General features: G+C 35.7%; 1 protein-coding gene across 1 annotated transcript in view; it reads left to right on the top strand.

The window, feature by feature from the left end:
- The window catches only part of tox3 (TOX high mobility group box family member 3), a 65,770-nt gene that overhangs the window by 34,136 nt on the left and 11,231 nt on the right, over positions 1-20,403 (top strand). Inside the window, exons 2-3 of the mRNA XM_056461788.1 lie at positions 2,402-2,467; positions 12,546-12,794. Coding sequence (XP_056317763.1) covers positions 2,402-2,467; positions 12,546-12,794 — 315 coding nt within the window. The remainder of the gene's footprint in view (positions 1-2,401; positions 2,468-12,545; positions 12,795-20,403) is intronic.

Genomic DNA, 20,403 nt, shown 5'->3' on the forward strand with positions numbered 1-20,403 from the left:
TGTAAAACTGACCTGAAAATATTGCACGTAGCTTCTGTTTACCATGAACGATTTATCATTTTCAAGGGATCAGACCTTGTGCGTACTGTATGTGTGGGTGGGTTGTTTTGCAGTGCTATGCAAGCTGTTCTGTGTTCACCTACTGTAATAAACTGTGATCTTTCATTAGACGATGTGGGCATTTCAGAATAGTAAGGTGATTGTGACTCTCCCTCACTTTTGTAATGCAAAGTTAGCCTCTGCATGACAGACAGCAAGCCACACCTAGCTGTCTCACTGATGCATTACATTACAAGGCGAATTAGTAACTGGTTTACTTCATGTGCCATTGAGCAATTCCATGCATATATCAATCTTGCCATGAAAAATATAGAGTTTTCACCAAAATAGCAAAACCCTTTTTAAGTTTTTTATAAAAGTACTTAAAAATGTCTCTGTCAATGTTTTCAAACTATTATATTTGATTCACCAAAGTCACACAATTTCACATCTGTCACATCCATAACAAAGTAGTGTCACATCTGTAATTAAGCTTTTCCTCATAAATGCACAAATATTAAATAAAATAAAATGAGCCATATCCTTTTGATTAGCATTATTTCTTTTGGGTTGTGCAGTTTAATCCACTGAATTTCTAGAAAGTATGTTGCATTCTGTAAACTTGCATACTTTTATGGTCACAACCAAAACGCATGTCTATTTTCCTCATTTAAAATGTAAAACATGTTTAAATATCGATATTTATTTAAAAATTAACAGATGATATAATGATATAATGTTAACATACTTTGTGAATTTATGTTTTGAGGTTTACAGCAAATGTCACATTCATAATGCTGGAATTGCACCATTATTACCTAAGTATTTGAGTGATGAGCTAATAAATGAACTTTTTACTGCTTTACGATAATTTATGTATTGTATTTTCTGTGGTTTTTAGATTCTAAATGAACTAATAAAAGTAATTCATGTATATCCTTATTTGAAATCACGTTTTTAGGTTTCAATTTCTGTGTATTTTTCTTTTTTAAGTGGCATTTATATTCAAAATATGGATATAAACACTGATTCACAGGCCAGTTCATCAGTCCATATTAAATCTGATTTTCATATTTTGGCCTGTGTATATATAAACGATTAATTGATTGTGCTAAATTGAAACAAACAGCACTAATTACTTTTTACTGAAATATGTATAATTCCTGAAACAAACAACGCAAAGGCTTTTCTTAAGTAAAGTCACGAGTAGGGATGTAATGATTCACCTGACTCACAATGCGATACAATTCACGATACTAATCTTACGACTCACAATTTGGTCATGATTTTTTTAACAAAATCTTTTCTGCAATAACTAAATTGAAATTTTAAAACAAAATCCAAATTAAAAAAGTGAATAATACAAACTAAAGAAGACTCTTTAATATAAACAAACTAAAACTTGCACTGTTAATAGCTTTTTACATGTAGACGTCTGTGACAGTAGTTTTTCACTGTGCTGCATCATATTCGTTGTTCTGTTAGTATAGGTAAATGTTTTTTTTGCAATATTTGCACACAGTTAGTGTTTTGCTCTTGCTCGCCGCTGATGTGCATGTAAAACGAGTTTGCGCCTGTAAACACAGCACCCTCTCTGTTCAAAACATGTATCGTGATTCATTCAACATTTGTACTGGTTTGAATCATTGCATATTTTAATCGATTTTCAACCAGCTCATGGTGAATCGTTATATCCCTACACTGTAAAACCCAAAAAAAGTTAAAGTAACTCAAACCATTTAAGGAAACCGATTGCAACAAATCATTTAAATTTAAACTAATCCTGATGAAGCAATCCGAGCACAGTAAAAAAAAAAAACTAAGAGAACTCAAACCAACTGAGTACTGTAAAACCCAATAAGCTAAGGCAACTCAAACTGTTTGAGGAAACCGATTGCAACAAACCATTTGAGTTAAAAAAAATAATTTATATGAGTACTGTGAACTTACTCCATTTAAGTTGAAGTAATGAGGTATTTAATTAAGTCATTTCCTTCAACACAGAGTTCAAAACTCTTTTCAAATGAGTAGAATTAACTTTAAGTAAATTTTGAGTTAACTATACTCATTTCATTTGATAAAGTTGACTGTTGGGTTTTACAGTGTAGTCACAAGCTGATCTTCTCTTTACAGAGAGCATACTGGACACACAAGGGCATAGTGGACACACCAGGTTTTGGTGACAACTTTCCAATTCTGACTCCTCAGTGTCAACAAATTCATTTATTTTGAATTGAATTCGCAGCCTTTCTGTTTTGTGCATAAAAATATACACATTCATATGTGGTGCCTGCAGAACTGCACTGTTGATAATTAGAAAATGCCAACTGAAATAAGTCCTGTATTCTTTCTTCTTTTGCAGTTTGCGAATAACAACAACTACATGAACATGGCTGATGCCAACGGAGCTCTGCTAGCGGGAGGAGATGTAAGTAAATTCTTTTAGATAGCCTTTTGCATTTTCATTGTTAGCTCATGCCAAGAGCCATGTTACTCTGAAGCCTCGAAAAAAAAAAGGAATTTCCATGTCTAACCATTTATTGTTTTAAAACAAAGTCAATTAATTTAGCATGCATGCCTGTGTACGTTCAAATGAAATGATTAATTTCAGCGGCAGGTGTGCAGCTGCTGGATTTACATAAAACATGATTAGCTCCCTGCATGCCTTTCTGAACTGCTTTGGGATTTTCCACAGCCCGAACCCTTAAAGCTTAGAGCTTGTTACCCCAGCGGCTACATGTTCATACACATATACTCCCAATGTTGTAATCTGACTGAGCGATTCCTCTGGTGGAGCCGGTGTGTTTATGCATCGCTGTTTACCCATCCGTATTGACCATAGGTTGAGCAGCATAGGGGGCAGTGAGCATTGAGATGGGATTAAGTTTGCTTTAGCCACAGGTGTTCACATCCTGCTGATATCCTTCCAGGTGAAAGCTGCCATAAGGCTCAGGTGACGCTGAAGGAGTATGCACCTGTCCAGTGATCATTTGAAGATACCTTCAAACTAGAAACAGCAAAGAAAACTGGCATCTGTCACAAAAGTCACGCTTTCCTCTCCATCATTTTATTTTAATCCCCTGTCAAGAGTCTGACACTATACAGTGGCAAATCACAGGTTGTGTACTTCAGCCTGGCCTCGCTATCTGTGCGTGATTGTGTACAGGCGCTTTACAGTATGTGTTGTCACTCACTGTTACACTCTCTGTTGCCACTGCCTGATTTCCATCACATTTCCAATGCAAATCTCCTTCTCACAGTCTCAACGGCGCTGATAGACACATGCTGGCTAAGCAAAGATAATGTCTGCACACATGCATTTGTCGCACATTTGTTGTGTTTGCGTGGGTCCTGCTTCATTTTCATTTCATGTTAAGGCAGAGAAGCCACCTTTGTCACAGGCTGTTGTATCAAGTCGGTTAAAATCTCCATAAATTCTTCTGATAAAATTGATACCTTGCCAAGGCCAGACTCCATGTTGGCACCTGCAGTGGAAGTAGAGCTGTTGAGCATTGACGGAAAATTTCCCGTAGTTGATGTTTTCTTTTTTTTCCCCCTAAGAAATAACACTTCCTCCTTCGCACAGCAGCTGCTATTATGACACATGACATGAAATTAAAAAGCGTTAACATTTAAATTTCTCTCTTTTTCCCCAAACCTGAAATGTATGTGTAGGGAGGTGTAAGGGGGATATTGTTTCTTGTAACTCAAGCTGAAGAGAAATTAAAGGGACTTTACCCTAGTGAGTGCTGTAATTTCACAGTGTGATGGGTTTTCCATGAGCTTTAGCTCTTTCATTAATCTGCTTAATGTGTCATCTTTAGGCGAGAGAGGGAAACTGAGAGAGAGAGAGGCTAAGTATCTTCGAGCCTGACACTCTGCGCTCTGTATGGACCTGGATATACTGTATATAACAATAGTTTAATGTATACTAGGGCTGTGCGATTAATCGAATCTCAATCGCGATTTAAAACGTTGCTATTAGCTAAGCGCAAGAGGCATCGATATCAAATATATATTATTTAATTTCCCCCACCCACAGCAAATGCGTGACTGATGTCTGTGTGTGACAACCTTACTAGCCAATCCATCGTTCTCGTCAATCGAAATTGTGCAACTGAACTATGCGGAACATCCACAGTAAAAAAAAACAAACAGGAAAGTGCAATCGAGTAGGATAAGGTGGCATCTGCCACTTCAGAAGCAATAACAGACAAATTCATATCAAAGAAAAACATTACTTCGGTAATATGGGAATATGTTGGTTTCAAAGTTACTGACACCAAACAAAAACAGGTCATTTGTATGAGCAGAATTGTTGCCACAGCACATGGAATTACAACAAATAGCACCTAAAAAAGCACCACAGCAGCTATATGAGGAGCATCTTGCTAAAAAGTCAACTAAAAGTATTGCCAATGACACTTAATCTAGCATCAAGCAACAGCAAACTACAATTTCAGTTGTTTGCAACTATTTCACTATATGAAAAACATCAAGAAGGAGATAACTAACATCATAACTCACTACCGCGCTAAAGACAAGGTGCCTTTTAATGGAGTGACAAAAGAGGGATTTAAAAACCTTATCCAAATGCTCGATAGGAGATATTACAGTGCACTTCCGCCTCACACATATTCTTGCCATTTTGCAGTACCACCTTTTTGTTTGAATAATAAGCTACACAATCTCCCTAATTTGAGATGAACTTTTTTACAGAAAGGTACGGTCATTTTATTTGTTTACTGTTTGCTCTAGAGAAATATGAGTGTTTAATTTCTGAATATTTAAAAACTAATTTAAATAAATGTTGGCGTTAATGTCTTTTTTTTTTTAAACTAACACTCACTGCATTTTAGCAGTAAGAAGCTACAATACAGATTATTGAGCTGAAGCTTGACTACAGAATTAAATCGCAATTCAAATCGCAATATCTGTCAAAAAAAATCGCAATTAGATATTTTCCCCAAATCGCACAGCCCTGATGTGTACCAGGTCCTTATATAAACATATTTTTAATTAGATGGATGTACACTGAAATTTAGGAGTGAAATTGGCAGCTGAGGTTGTCAGAAATTCTCTGTAAAAATGACAGTGGCAATGATTTAAGTACAGTAATGGCTAAAAGTAATAACCAGCCTTGGAAAATGTATATCTTACTTTTTATTTCCAACATATTGATGTAACTGTTGCTGCTGATACAAAATTGCGTATATATTGCATAGCTGTCCTTGGAGAGTGTAAAATGTTTGAATGCTGTAGGGACCAGATCTCAATTGTTTCACTTGTAATAACACAAGAAAATATGCTTCTAGAGAAATATTTTTTTCTGAACCCTCAGGTTCCAGGTATTCAAATAGTTGTTTCTCAGGCAAATATTATCCTACCCTAACACATAATACTTCAATAGAAGGCCTATTCAGCTTTTATGTGGTGTATAAATATGGTTTTATAAATGTTTATCTACTTTAACTACTAAAATTTAACAAAATGTTACTTTAAAATGTACTGATAACCTTCTAAATAACAGATGTGCTACAATAATTCAATGTAAGATGCTTGTTCTTAGAGTAACTACTTTAATAATAAAAAGTTAGAAAGAAACTGAACTATTTAAGTAAAATATAATCATACTGATGCTATGCCTCTGTTGCAATACCAGATAACAGTTGTCTAATGATTTTTTTCTGTTGTCTTTTTGTCTGTAAAAATCTCAGCAAATTGTTAATAATTTATATTCATTGATCCAAAGAGATAAATAATATTTCAAACACGATAATATATGTAAACCACATTATCTTGAACATCATAATGCAATGTGATATGGAAAGAGTATATCACAGTGCTTGATAAGGTGACCTCTTCCTTCCTGCTGTTGAGCTGAAACTGATACGGCCATATTCAGTTCCACTTAGTAATATCACTTATCACACACAATCTCATTACACACGTATAATCACTACTGTATATGTAGAAATGGATTTGGAATGGCTGCTGTTGGACTCTGAGAGTCTTTGCCACTGTCATCTGAGGAGCGCTTTTCTCTGATATTAGGAGTTTGCTCTATCGATCCTTCTAACCATTATTCTCAGTAATTGTGATGCACTGCCTTTTAACAACTGCTGCTTATGTCTCTGCTGAATAGGTTTACTAAATCTGCAGGGTGAAAGGGGGTTATTGCTTCGTAATCTGTGCGATTGGTTTGCCCTGATTATCTGAGTTTAGCATATAAGTGTCGATGGATTGATGCAAGTTGGGTTTTTACAACAGGTCTGTTAATTTGTCATGTTAAATTATAGGGAAAGTTCACCCAAACCTTTTTTTTTCTTGTATGCCAGACTTTATACAATACAAAAGAAGAAATGTTGGAAACCAAACATTTTTGGTTGCGAATGAATTTAAGGGCAATTGAAGTATGGTTAGGGTGACAATTTGTCCCACATTTTTCCTTAAAGTCCCGAAGTTGGGCGCTCTGTCACATGTTCCACAAGAAAATCAAATGTCAATGTATGAAATAAACCAACAAACAAACAAACAAAAAAAACGCTTTTTAAAAAATGCTAAAACTCGTTATTTACTTACAGTAACTTAGAATTTGACAGCTACATGAATAAATATTATATATACAGTTGAGGTCAGAATTATTAGCACCCCTTTGATAATTTTTTTTTCTTTTTTCAAATATTTCCCAAATGATGTTTAACAGAGGAAGGACATTTTCACGGTATGTCTGATAATATTTTTTCTTCTGAAGAAAGTCTTATTTGTTTTATTTTGGCTAGAGTAAAAGCAGTTTAAAAATTTTTTAAAAAACATTTTAAAGTCAAAATTATTAGCCCTTTAAGCTATATATTTTTTCGATAGTCTACAGAACAAACCATCGTTATACAATAACTTGCCTAATTACCCTAACCTGCCTTAACCTAATTAACCTAGTTAAGCCTTTAAATGTCACTTTAAGCTGTATAGAAGTGTCTTGAAAAATATCTAGTCAAATATTATTTACTGTCATCATGGCAAAGACAAAATAAATCTTTCAAATAAATATATAAAAATAAATATATAAAAATAATAAATTCATTATTAGAAATGAATCAAAACTATTAAATTTAGAAATTTGTTGAAAAAAAAAACTTCTCTCCGCTAAACAGAAATTGTGGGAAAAAAACAGGGGGGCTTATATTTCTGACATAATTATATATTTATATATATATATATATATATATATATATATATATATATATATATATATATATATATATATATATATATATATATAATAGTGTAGACGTCAAATGCTAAGTTATTGTAAGATAACCTTTTTTTTTTTCTTTTTTTTTTGTGGATAGTCATGGAGCAAAGGAAGTTTAAGATGCACCAAAAAAGACAAGTTAATGTGATTTTACCTACTCGTCTGTTATATTGAGGTTATCATTGTCTTTGCATGACTTGAACATGAACTGAAGTTTACTGCACTCTGAAAAAGCAGACTACAAAAAAATCATGACAACAAATGTTTTTGTTACTCTAACTTATTTTAATACGTTAATCAGGTTTCAACTGCATTTTTAAAGTTATACAAAGTTTAACCTAACATCTTTAGTCAGCGTAATCGTAAGTTGTGTAATGTAAGTTGAGATGACTAGAAAAGTTAATTAAAAAACAAAAAAGCAACACTTTTTTTACAGTGTGCCAATTTATTTAGTACCAAATTATTATTATCATTAGTTTGTCACAGGCAGTCGCATCAAGTCAGTTAAAATCTCTCAAACCAAAATTAACTTGATTGCACATTCAGATAAAGTAATAACAATAAAAAAGTGTATGTTTAGACCTTTACAGTTTATCATACAAAGAAATATTAGCAGGGAGGGAAGATGATGTGCTTTAATTTATGTGTATGCTGATTGAAGAATAATACACACACAATAACACACTGTAAACTCCACACAGAATCTCACAGTATTCTGCACAAATTAAGGCTTGAGGGTTGGACTGTTTTGCAATCCCAGTTAAAGTGAGGAAATTACAACACAATATTACACCTATTGTATTCTGTGTACAGATGATGCATGTATAACCCGAGGCTGTCTGGGAATTAAAAATCGATCATGATTAATTTCATGATGTTTTTCTAATAAACATGATTCATTTATCACAATTGGATTTGCTGGAATTTGCCCTAAACATGCATTCATGTAAAATGTAGTGTGTGTTCCATTTTATTGAATTCTGTTTTAAGTCATTAAAAACAAAGTTAATGCTGTATTAATGGCTAAAATATAACAAAAATTATTTTAGCTTATTTTATTGAATAAGGTGTAGAATATGAAATTTGTGATAACCTGTGTGTGCTTTAAATTAAATTAATTCTATATTATATTATATTTTGCTTTTGTTTTATCTATTATTTGTTTTGCATTGATCATTTCAGTTATGACTATATAATCATTTATAAATCTTAGTTATTCATTTAGTCATCCATTTATTTGATTCATATTTTTTTAGCATTTTTGTTTATCATTTATTATATTAATCACTTATTGATTTGATTTCTTTATTTTATTTATTTCTTATTACTTGTTCCTTTTTAGTGCTTTTTCCATTGTTTAGTCTTATAGTGATGAAATGTTCCTCTCCACTGATATGAGATATGAGGGTATGTCTCTAATTCAAGGTCTCGTGGCCTGATGTATAATAACATTTGTTATATTTGTGCTGTTCAGACCAAGTATGAGAGCGCACTGGAACACATGCAGCTAAGATTATTCAATAAACCCTGCTCATTTATTATCATCACTTCGTCTCCTGCTTCTGCTTTTCTCTGGCTTCCTTCTACAGTCAACTCCTATATTGATAGTAGTCTGTTAATTCAGTCGAATACCGGTTAACAGGTTTGGGTATTGGAAACTATGCTGACTTGTTGTCCAGATACCTGGAGCAACTGACATTTCCTGACAAGATCTGGCATCCAGCGCTGGATTTTATTTATCTGGCGTGGAGAGTGTGATCTAGCAAAGGACACCCGGGATTACTTTCTTTTATTGACAGTTAGTTCACTTCAGAGAAAGATTTCATACAGGTCACTCCAAAACCACTTCTATAAACTAAATAAGTGTGAATACTTATGTTGCTTTCTTCTACCCGAATTGAAGATTGAACCTGTTTTGCATATTCTGTCCTGACTTTTCGACACACTCCCATATACAGTCTCAACTGACTTTTACCACCTTATCCCACAACATCAGCCTTACACCGACGGCTTACAGCTTCTGTACTGAAGACATGATACCACCACCACCTCTCAATTCTAATTTACACACACTCCATCTCACGGTCTCCGAGAGCAGATGTTAATTTAATCTCTGCCTTCTCGCTCTCTTGTCTCATTGTGTTCAGTCAGGTGTTCAGTGTTTTGTTTTGTTATTTGTAAAGGTCAGTGTCATTTTAGTTATGCTCCGATGTGAAAAAGATGAATAAAGAGACTATATGTACCTCACATCTGATCTTTGAATGTCGTATCAGATCTTGCAACACAGCCGTGTGTTGTTGGGACATTTAGGTCGGGCCACTCTTTCTTTCTCACCCTCTCTCTCTCCTTCTTACTCTTTCTTTCTCTCTGCGGTATTGTACTGTGAAAACATGCTGGCACTGCAGGTCTTATTCATAGAGAAAGGTCATGAAGTAAAGTAAATGAAAAGAGCACCACTCTCTCCCTCTCTTGTCCTGTTTTCTCTGCTTTGCTATCATTCATTCGACCTGTTTCCCTTTCATTTTATACACTGCATATTCATTTACTAGTTTTATTTCTGTCTCTTGTTTCTTTATTCGTGATCCCTGCCATGTGCATGACATTCGACGCATTCTTCTCTCATGACACAGTTTTTATTATTTATGCCTCAACGCTGCTGTTTTGATTAACACACTGTTAACTGCTGCAATGCCACAGGGAGGGAAAATGAGTTTGTAGCTTGTGTGTTAATGGAGAACTGGGAAACAGAGCTCCGCTGGCCACTAATGGCTTTAGTTGGAGGTAATGTGAACATGTGTTAGGCTCTGCAAGCCCCTGGCCCTCACTATGACAAAACACACCACTGCTTTTACAAGATCTGCTGCTCACAGCTGTGGAAAAAAATGCTCCAAGTTAAATGCTGGAATAGAGCCACATAAAAATGAAATAAGAGGGAGAGGTGATGAAAAAGAGCTGATTATTAGCCTTACCCCCTCAGCTGGATCTCATCATACAGGCATTGAATGAGCTTCGAGTCTCTGTATATGTTGATCTTTGATGGGGGGGTGGGGGTTTGTTGTTCAGGTTGTGTCTACGCTTTGAAGACCAAATGTTCCTTTTAGGATAGTTAGGAACGCCAAAATCACCTGACAACCTATGAGGTAAACAGATTAATAAGAAATACTAAAAGTAAAGCCTAAAATTAAATGAATGCATGTATTAGGGCTGCACGATATTGGAAAAATCTGATATTGAAATATTTTATTTTTCCGCGATAAATATTACGATATGAATAGATTCACAAGATGGTTTGAACAGCACTGTTTTACAGTGTTTTATGGAGTCTAACAGTATTCAGGTGACAAACTGAATAGTCACAATGCAAAAACAATGCTTTTCTTACGTTGTTTTGTCTCATTTCCTGTCCAAATATCAAAAAATTCTTAGACCAAGTAAAAATATTGTTTTGTTTTCACCGTCAGAAGAAATGAGTATGAATTAGTTTTTCCTTAAAGCAAAATCAAATATCTGCTATTGGTTTAAGTGAAATAATCTTGTTTTTGCTTTGAATTGTAGATATTTGGACTAGAAACGAGACAAAAATTCCAAGTACGATTTATTTTATTTTTTTTTGCATAAATCATATAAATTCCATATAAATACAGTGATTAAATACAATTCTATAGCTCCTGTTCAAATTTAATTCAAACTCAACATTGCATATCTTAACAATGTGATTATTGCGATATCAATGCTAAAATTATAAATTGTGCAACTCTTGTATGTATACTATATGTATGTACAGTAGTCAACATTTGAAGTGGATCAAATAATTTAATCAAAATTCCCTAAATTATTCAAAAACACCCATTCTTGTCTTAGGACAACTCTGAAAATTGTTTTTGATCCAGTTCAAATGTTGACTACTTTATATGTATGTATGTATGTATGTATGAAAAATTAAGTTAATGTAAAGTCACACCTTGAATAAATGAAAAAAAAATTGTAAAGATGTTTAAATGTAAACAGTTTGCGTGTGTGTTTAAATGTCAACACTTTTGGTATATTAATGCTAAAAAGCAGTTGTTCTATTTGTGTTTTTGAGGTGTTTTGAGCACAAATAACACAAAATCATGTTTACATGGATACTTGTAAACTGAAAAGGCTACACTATGCATGTATTTATATACAGACATATTTCCAAAAAAATGTACTGTGAAACCAATACTTAAAGGTTTGCACACAACTTAACCACTGTTGTCTTGTACATTAATATCTAAAAATGCTTAAAAAGCTTTCAGTTTTTACTTGGTAAAAAAGTGTTGTGTAAATGCCACTAAAATGAGAAGAATATTAACTTGCTCTAATAAAAATGTCTTGGCACATTCGCTGTGCACATAACTTTTTTCTCTCAAGAAAAGCGAAAACTGAAAGAAAATAGATTGAGAACGAGGAGAACATGAAAGACATGATATAGAGCGATGAGAGGAAGGCAAACAACTTCAGATGACGAATGATGTGTTGACATGATGTTGATATGTTTTTTGAGGCAGTGAAGGAAACACTTTGAGAGCATTAAAGTGAAGATGGAGAACATGATGGAACATGAAACCAGAGGCTCTGAATATATCCAGACTGAAATGAGGCAGAGAGGATGAAACGGAAAGAGAGAGAGTCAGGGAAGAGAGGAGGTCAGTGAATTCCTCGTTGAGGAGGAGCCAGAGCAGGTAGTCAACATAAGCAAATTAAGCGTGACAGCAGGCGTTAATTTACCAGTAGAGGGATTTGGTTGTTTGATGAGCAGATTTGTAGGTGAAACTGAGAAGAACAAAGTGCAGCGCTTCTGGACAGCCATAATATTCTCTGTGAACCTTCTCTAAGCCCATCACTCTCTGCACTTCCTTTTCTTCTCCCGCCAACATCATCCAGCTCAGATTAAGCAGTTTTTATTTCGCCTTCCTGCTAGTGTGATGGCAGCACAATGTTATATTTTAGAGTCAGACGTCTTGTTTTTTTCACCCTGCTTCATAGAAAGTGTAGTGGTTTGAGTCAAAATAAACATTTTCATGTACAAGTATTAAATAGGTTTTCTTATCTCTTCAGCTCTGTTTAACAGCTTGCAGATTAAACATTTTTCCCCATTTGCGAGAATGTACTAGGCTTTGTTTAATTTCTTTTTTAAAAGAAGAGCATTTTCTATTTCATGGCTGCGTTCAAATTTTGTGCAAAAATAATCCCTGGTTTTCTTTTTTGATTTTTTTTTTTTTTTCTTTAGACATTTCATACTCCAAGTCTGGGTGACGAGGAGTTTGAAATACCCCCCATCACCCCTCCTCCAGAGACTGACCCTGGTATGGGCCTTCAGGACGTGGGCTCACCTTACCCTGGGCTACCTGACCATCCTAACCCTCATCGGGGGTCTTTCACCCCGCAGTTCCCACCCCAGAGCCTGGAGCTGCCCTCCATCACCATCTCCAGAAATATGATGGAGCATGAAGGGCAAATCAACAATGGACATTCAGGGGTAGGTGTCTGGTTATTCTTTGGCTGTTTGCTTGAACATTTTAAAGATTTTATCGCTTGCAGATGTCGAAGGCGGTTGTTATGCAAAGGCTCTAATTACATTTCCACAACATTATTCACTGGCAGTTACATTCAGCTTTCAGCTCCACCTGGATTTAAGTGCAGATTTAAATCCAGGTAGTTTTCCTCCTCTAAATGCAAATACGTTTGCCAAAGGTGTTATGTGAAAAACAAATCAAGGTGGCTGATGTTACGTGTCAGTGTTATAAAACTGGATTTGTATTTGTAGACAAAGCCTTAAAACGATTGTTCACACAAATAAAAACTGGCACATTTCATGTCATCTTGCATGGAAAAAATAGCAAATGAAACATAATTGATACTTTTAAGCATTAAAATGAGAAAACACTATTCATCATAAAATTGTTCCCTTGTCTTAGACCCCATTTACACTAATACGTTTTAGTTTAAAAACTGCATTTTAGAACCACGTCCACACTGGCGCTTCACGTAGTGTTTCTGAAAAGACCTTCATCCACACTATACCGCTGAAAACACACATCACGTGACCACACTCTCTGGAATGCGCTGCAGCGTATGAAGACATCTGAACTCCAGGCAGTCAGTGAGTGCTTTGAGCACAGAACCCCAGGTGAGAGCAGCGCATGTCAGACAATTCATCAAGGATATACCGCTGGATCTCATCTCACTTTAGTTCTGATATTTAATTCATCTGGTCTCTATCTAACGACTCTTTGGTCTTTTGAATCTTTTACTTGTTTTCAGGTAACGTGTTTTGAGCACAAATATAAGTTAATATAATAATCTATGTAACCACATACACTGATTCTGCTCGTTTAATTGATTGCTTGCCTTTATTTCCTATATTGTAAAAACTTTTTATATGTTATGCTTTTATAATGGCCATTATTGATTATTAAAATGTATTAAAATTATTCAAGCAAAAGAGACAGGATATGTTTCATATTTTCAATGAAAATGAAAGGAGGCAGTTATGTTATCAGCTCCGTTTTGTTATAAATATGCATACAGTGAAGTTGACGGTCATATAAATATGTAGCTACATGATGCCTCAACATTTTTAGTGTCTGTTAAGTTAATATAAAAAAAAAATAGGCAGTTCCTTATTTCATGTTTTCATTTTATCGTTAAGAAACAACAGAGCCAAGGTGATGCGAATGACTGTTATAAAGTTTCCTACACTGTTCCCTTTGAAGATTTATCAGACCTGTCCTCTGGAGTTTGTTTTCCATTTCAAACTTGCGAAGTCTGAACTTGCAAGGAAAGGATGTAAGACTGAACTGTGTACTTAATATTGAGATAAAGCCCCAATCAGATAGGCGAATGTCTGCAGCCACACCTCGATTTTCCCTCATCCACACTGACATGGAGCAGCAGCATTTTAAAACCAAAATGGCCTCTTCATCGTTTTTTAAAATGCTTTTTTTAGGGCTCGAAAACTCTGGGGTAGTGTGGACGGAAGGCGTAACTGTAGCGTTTTAAAACTAAAGTGTATTAGTGTAAACGGGGCCTTAAAAGGTAGTTCACCCCAAAATTAAAATTTACTCATCTTCACGTCTTCCAAACCTTTATAAGTTTCTTTCTTCTGTTGAACACAAAAAGAAGTTATTTTGAAGAAAGCTGAAAATCTGTAATCATTGACCACCATAGTAGGAAAAACAAATATTACAGAAGTCAATGATTACACTTTTTCAGCTTTCTTCAAATTGTCATCTTAAATGTTCAACAGAAGAAAGAAAGTCTAACAGATTTGAAACAAGTGAATGGTGAGTAAATGAGGAATTTTCAGTTTTCATCACTTTAAGCCCTGCAGTAGCTTTGCATAAACAGACTCAATTCACTGAAAATCTTCACATTGCCTCTAGGTCTCCTTGCTGAGTTCATGAGAGAAACAACTATGTTTATGACTTACAAACAAATTGTGGTTTGTTTATTCATATTCAATTGTTTGTTCATTGAACTGATAGTAATGATGAACAGCTGACTGCTTTAGAAAATGATCATTGATTAACTATTCCAGTTTTGGCTTGTTCATCACAATGATGTGTTGATGACTACCTTGTAGGGTAAAATAAAAGTCTAGACAAGCATTTGCTTGGTAATAATCACGTTTTATGATCAAGCTTTTATGGCTGTTAATTTAGATATTAAAATGGCTCCTAAATGCCACCGACATGGATTCATCGAAGATGAAATGCCACGGCTATGCTAGAAATATTAAAAGCGCTATAATAGAAATTAAATTTCAATAGAGAAATTTAATGACATAAAATGACACAAAATTAGCCAACACATGATGCGTGGCAGGCTATTGATGTTTATTTTATTACACATAGCGTTTTTATAGATTAATATTATATTTTATCTTAATTCTCAGTAGATTTCCCTAAACATACTGTGGTGTGTATATGTATATACTCAGAATAATATATCTTTATTTACATTCCAACATGGACAGGCACCATCAGATTTTATTGCTCCTTTCCTGGCCATCCAGGCTGCTGGCGAGTGAAATAATTGCAGCTTTTAAAATATCTGTGCTGCATAAGTGACCGCCGGAAGGCTTTTTGCCTAAAGAATTTTCATTTCATGGTCAGTTAAGCTCGTATGCATCTGGAAGAAAAAGGAAACCTTGACACAATTACAACACGGCCGGTTCTCACTGCGCTGTGAGGGGATTAGATTTGATTCTCCAACATTATTCCTCTTTAGCAGCTCTTTCTGTGGACAGTGCTTCTGATTGTGTGGGGACTATATTAGCAGGTTTGGGGGAGAATGAGGGCACTCTGCTCTGTGCCTGATGGCATTGTGACCGTCCCTCTGATTCTTCTCTATCGCTCATCACTCATTGTCCTCCTGAAAGACTCTCAGTCTCTCTCCTCCTAATGGAATTGATCTCAGTTTGTCCTGCTCTCTGGGACTGGTACAGACAGTGCCGTGCCTTTGAGTCAATGCCTTACATTTGTAAAGGACTCACCAAGGGTTAGCGGAAGTTAGCACCGTAACCTCCAACGCTGTCCTTCAGTCATTTTGATGCATTATAGAATTATTTTTTATCGTCTAATGCGGAAAGACAGACCATTAAGTACAATTCAGGATCCAACTGATATAATATTTAAGACTGATGGGCAGTAAGGGAGTAAAAAAAAGCCATTTCATCTTTAAACAGCAACTGAAACAAATCTATGACAGAACTGAACAGCGTACCTGTGCTAGTTTCATCTATCCCTTATGTTTGTGCTTTTAAGTCAACTATTCTTCTAATTCCTTCCTCTAATGCTCTGCGTATGTCAGGCGAAATTAGCCGCAGATGCTGCTGGCCGAACACAGTTCCCAAAAATCCATTTCTCAGCTGTGAAGAAGTCTGGCGGGATTCAGAATGTGAAGTCATTATTTATTTAATCTGTTCCCCTAACAAGCTCCTGCATCTCATTTTGTCCCGATAAGATCTGGGTTCTGACTGGATCTCTGAGTAGACACAAACTGATAAGGAAGCAAATAGCATTTTCACATATTTTAGACTAACTCTTTGTCTGAGATTGCATACAATTAGTAGGTATACAATTGAATAAACTGAAACCTCTCTTGTGGCCTAATGGGACAGTAAAACATCCATCAAACGCACACTACAGAGTCTTGGCAGAAGCAGGAAGTACTTACTGTTTTATTGGTAGCGCTTTATTTTACAGTCCATTTCCAAATGTGCATACGACACTACCTGACAAAAGTCTTGTCATCGATCCCAGTTGTAAGAGCAACAAAAAAAATAACTTGATCATAAATAAGTTGATCATTTGGAAAAGTGGCAGTAGGGAGATTTTTCTGATGAGTCATCTGTTAAACTGCATCCCAATCATCAAATACTGCCTGCAAAAGACCTATTGGAACCTGCATGGAGCCAAGATTCTCACAGAAGCCAGTCAAGTTTGGTAAAAGAAAAATCATGGTTTGGGGTTACATTCAGTATAGGGGCATGTGAGAGATCTGCAGAGTGGATGGCAACATCAACAGCCTGAGTTATCAAGACATTTGTGCTGACCATTAGATTACAAACCACAGAAGAGGGCAAATTCTTCTCATACTGCAGCCTCCACATAAATGTTCCTGAAAGCAAAGAGGTTCAAGGTGCTCCAGGATTGGCACTCTCAGTCACCAGACATGAACATTATTGAGCTTGTCTGGGGTTAGATGGAGGAAGCATTGAAGAGGAATCCAAAAAATCCTGATGAACTCTGGGAGTCCTGCAAGAACGCTTTCTTTGCCATTCCAGATGACTTTATTAATAAGTAATTTGAGTCATTGCAGAGATGTATGGATGCAGTCCTCCAAGCTCATGGGAGTCATAAACAATATTAATTCTTTTCCGCTGCACCGTGACTTTATATTTTGTACTGTACATTATTTCTGTTAAGTGACAAGACTTTTGTCTAATAAAAGTCAGACCTTACTGTCTTAATTGAATATTTAAAAATCAAAGCTTGATCATATTTTATTTTGGTAAAATAAGTGTAATCTAGAGGCCTTTGGCTTTCATATACACCACTTCTGATACTAAATGATCAACTAGAAGTCAAGTGACTATGAATTTGGACAAAATAAGCATGTGAGCAAATGATTTTGTCCAAATTCAGCAATACCTCTATTTTGGACAAAATCCTTTGCTCATATACTATTTTTTTTCTTATGACTTTTTGCGTAATTCTTTTGCTAAGCATATATTTGATTTATTGACCTACAATGCATTATTATTATTTTGTGCATTATTTTTTGTAAAGACTAAATTAATTTATCTGAAATAAATACATTTTTATAATGAACATAATTATCTTGTATGGCTTATTTTGCTAAACTAAATACAAACACATAGTGTGTTGAATGTACAGTGCACTTGTGTAAAGCAGATGTCTGTGAGACATGAAAGACTATACAATGGTACAGTTTGTCTTTAAAACATGTTCCCTCACAAACCAACGAGGGTCTGACTGCTGTGTCTGAATAAAATGGAAAATATGACCAGTGTTGCAGAAACTATATTTTTCTACTGCTCCAACACCACACACACACACAGAGAAACTCACTCACACTTTTCTCTCTCCCCTACTCTTTCTCTTTACACGTTTCTGTTATCTTATCTCCAAGCTGAGTAGTTGTGACATCAGTTGTACATCAATCTCAGAAAGTGGATTTTTTTTCTTCTCCTCCTTCACCTTCATGTTTTTCTTTTTCGTCTCTCATTTTTTTTTTCTGTCAGACAGCCATTGTGACATATTGGGCCAGTAAGAAATGAAAGATATTCATGCAGGCATGCAATACTTGTAATGAAGTCTCAGCCTGACCTTCTCTGTGATTGATTCTGTAATTTAGTTTTCTCAGCCAGTACTTGAAATGAAATGAAATCATGTTGAACAAGTTTTAAATACCCATAGTGCACCGGGAGAGTCGGGAGGGAGGGAGAAGCAAAGGAAAAGAGATAAAAGAGAAGAGAGAAAGGTTGTAGACTAGTCTTTTTTGAGCCACTGGAATGATGTTTTGGACTCTCTTTTTTTACAATTCATACAGGGTGCATTGAGCATGAACAGTATATATGCTGCATGAAACGAGAGAATGTGTGTGTGTGTTGTAGATGGAGTGAGAGAGGAGAATGAGTGGGTGGAGGAGAAATAGGAGTAGAAAACAATTTATCTTCACGGTACCATGGTCTCTGCAAGCATTCAAAATTCCATTTTCTTATTTTTTTTCTTATTTTTTTTTTCTGGAGCAGCCAGTTATGCAGGTGCCCATAAATGGTTGAAAAATAAAGCAGCATGTTGGTTAAGGTTCCAGTGCAGCTGTGAATATGTGCGGGGGGCTGATAAACTATTCATAATAGAGCTGACCTTTTCACACTGGCCAAACTTGTAAGATTCATCCTCATAATTACCATATAGATGATTTTACTCCTTTTTCTGTTATGGAACATTTCCAAGAGCTCCGCGGAAAGATTGAATGGAAATTGAACTTGTTAACATTCTTTTCAGCATGGAACAGCTCATACCAAGCTGCTTTTAATAAACTCTCCAATTCCATCGCCGCCCCCCCCGACCGAATCCCGAGGCCGGTATCTTGAAGAGCAGACCCGAGACTCTCAGCCATTGACACGGCATCTTCAGATTCTTATCCTGATGGTCTGAAAGCAGTATTGGCCATGTTATGGTTATGAACACATGCTGGAAATGGGGTCTGGGGTGTTTTTTTTTTTTTTTTCTTCTTCTTCTGCTTGTCGGTATATTTTTTTAACCATTTAGTTTCGGTTTTTGCTTTTGATGAAAGGAGTGAGGATACTATTAGAGGCAGAACCAAACAGTCATCCATCAAACGTCTCAGTGTGTTGGACAAGGGGCTTGTCGTATGGTGTTGCTGTTTGGTGTTTATGCTTTTGTGCCTGTAGTAAAGTATGCTAGGGAATAAAGATACAAGAAAAAAAAAGGTTATTTATTTTATTTTTGCTGGGATACAGTCAGCCGAGATGGACTGATTGCTGGAATAATAGCAACATTTGCACAAGCACACGCAAACACACAGAGGAGAGGATAGGGCACATCTGGCCTCTTTGCTCTTCAGATAAGAAGTTATTTACAGATTTATGAAGACTATCAAAAGCATCTGTGTAGATGTGAGCTGTGTGTCAGCAGACAATGTTCCAATCAAAATGCAAATGGAGGGTGTGCAGCAGGGACATAAATAAACAGATCGGATACTGACTCACTCATTCTACCAGCTAAACCACTCTGACAGCAGAAATCACATTTCTTTCATTGCCTACAAAGGCTGCTATTAGCAAAAGCTGACTGCTGTTTGTGCCGCTTTAGCGTGAATGCTCCATTCATCGCTCTTTCTTTTGCATGCACCCATTCCTCACATAAATATCTATTTTACACAAAATCATCCCGTGTTTTCATTTTCTGCTGTTTGATCATTGGGAAGATAATGTTGTCAAATCATTAGATGCTTCAAGAGAAATCGCAGCTGCCTTTTCAAAATGCGTCGTGGGAATTATTTCTGCATCTGTTCTGCTTTGTGTGACCGGATCAAATTCTCCTGAAACTGAAGACCAGTTCTGAGGTGCATTTCCGAAAACCATGGTTAGCCAACTGAAGTCGCAAGTTGCATCGTTACAAACATAGTTCGGTTATGTTGCATTTCCCAAATCCATCGCTCCAACAAACATTCGCTAACTGCATCGCAAACTTGTATGCTTGTGACTACACCTCTAGAGATGTACTTAGAAACATAGTTCCTGGCTGTGTTCTATTCTCAGTTATCCCCCCGATGCCCTATTCGTTTAGAACATTCCAACAATTAAACTTGGAATTTCCTTTGCAGTGCACTTTGAAAACATTGATGTCATTTTGAACACAGCCGTGGCTCATGACGAAAGGTATAGGTGACCTATTATTTAAAAGAGAAATTTCCATTATGTCTCCAAAGCTTGTGAAAACCAAAAACATAGCATACGTTAATGCTTTTAATTTAAAGTAGGTTATTTAAGTATCTGTACTGTATATGACATGGGCCTGTTGGTTAGAACA

Source organism: Danio aesculapii, chromosome 7, assembly GCF_903798145.1.
Source record: "Danio aesculapii chromosome 7, fDanAes4.1, whole genome shotgun sequence".
Taxonomy (NCBI): Eukaryota; Metazoa; Chordata; class Actinopteri; order Cypriniformes; family Danionidae; genus Danio; species Danio aesculapii.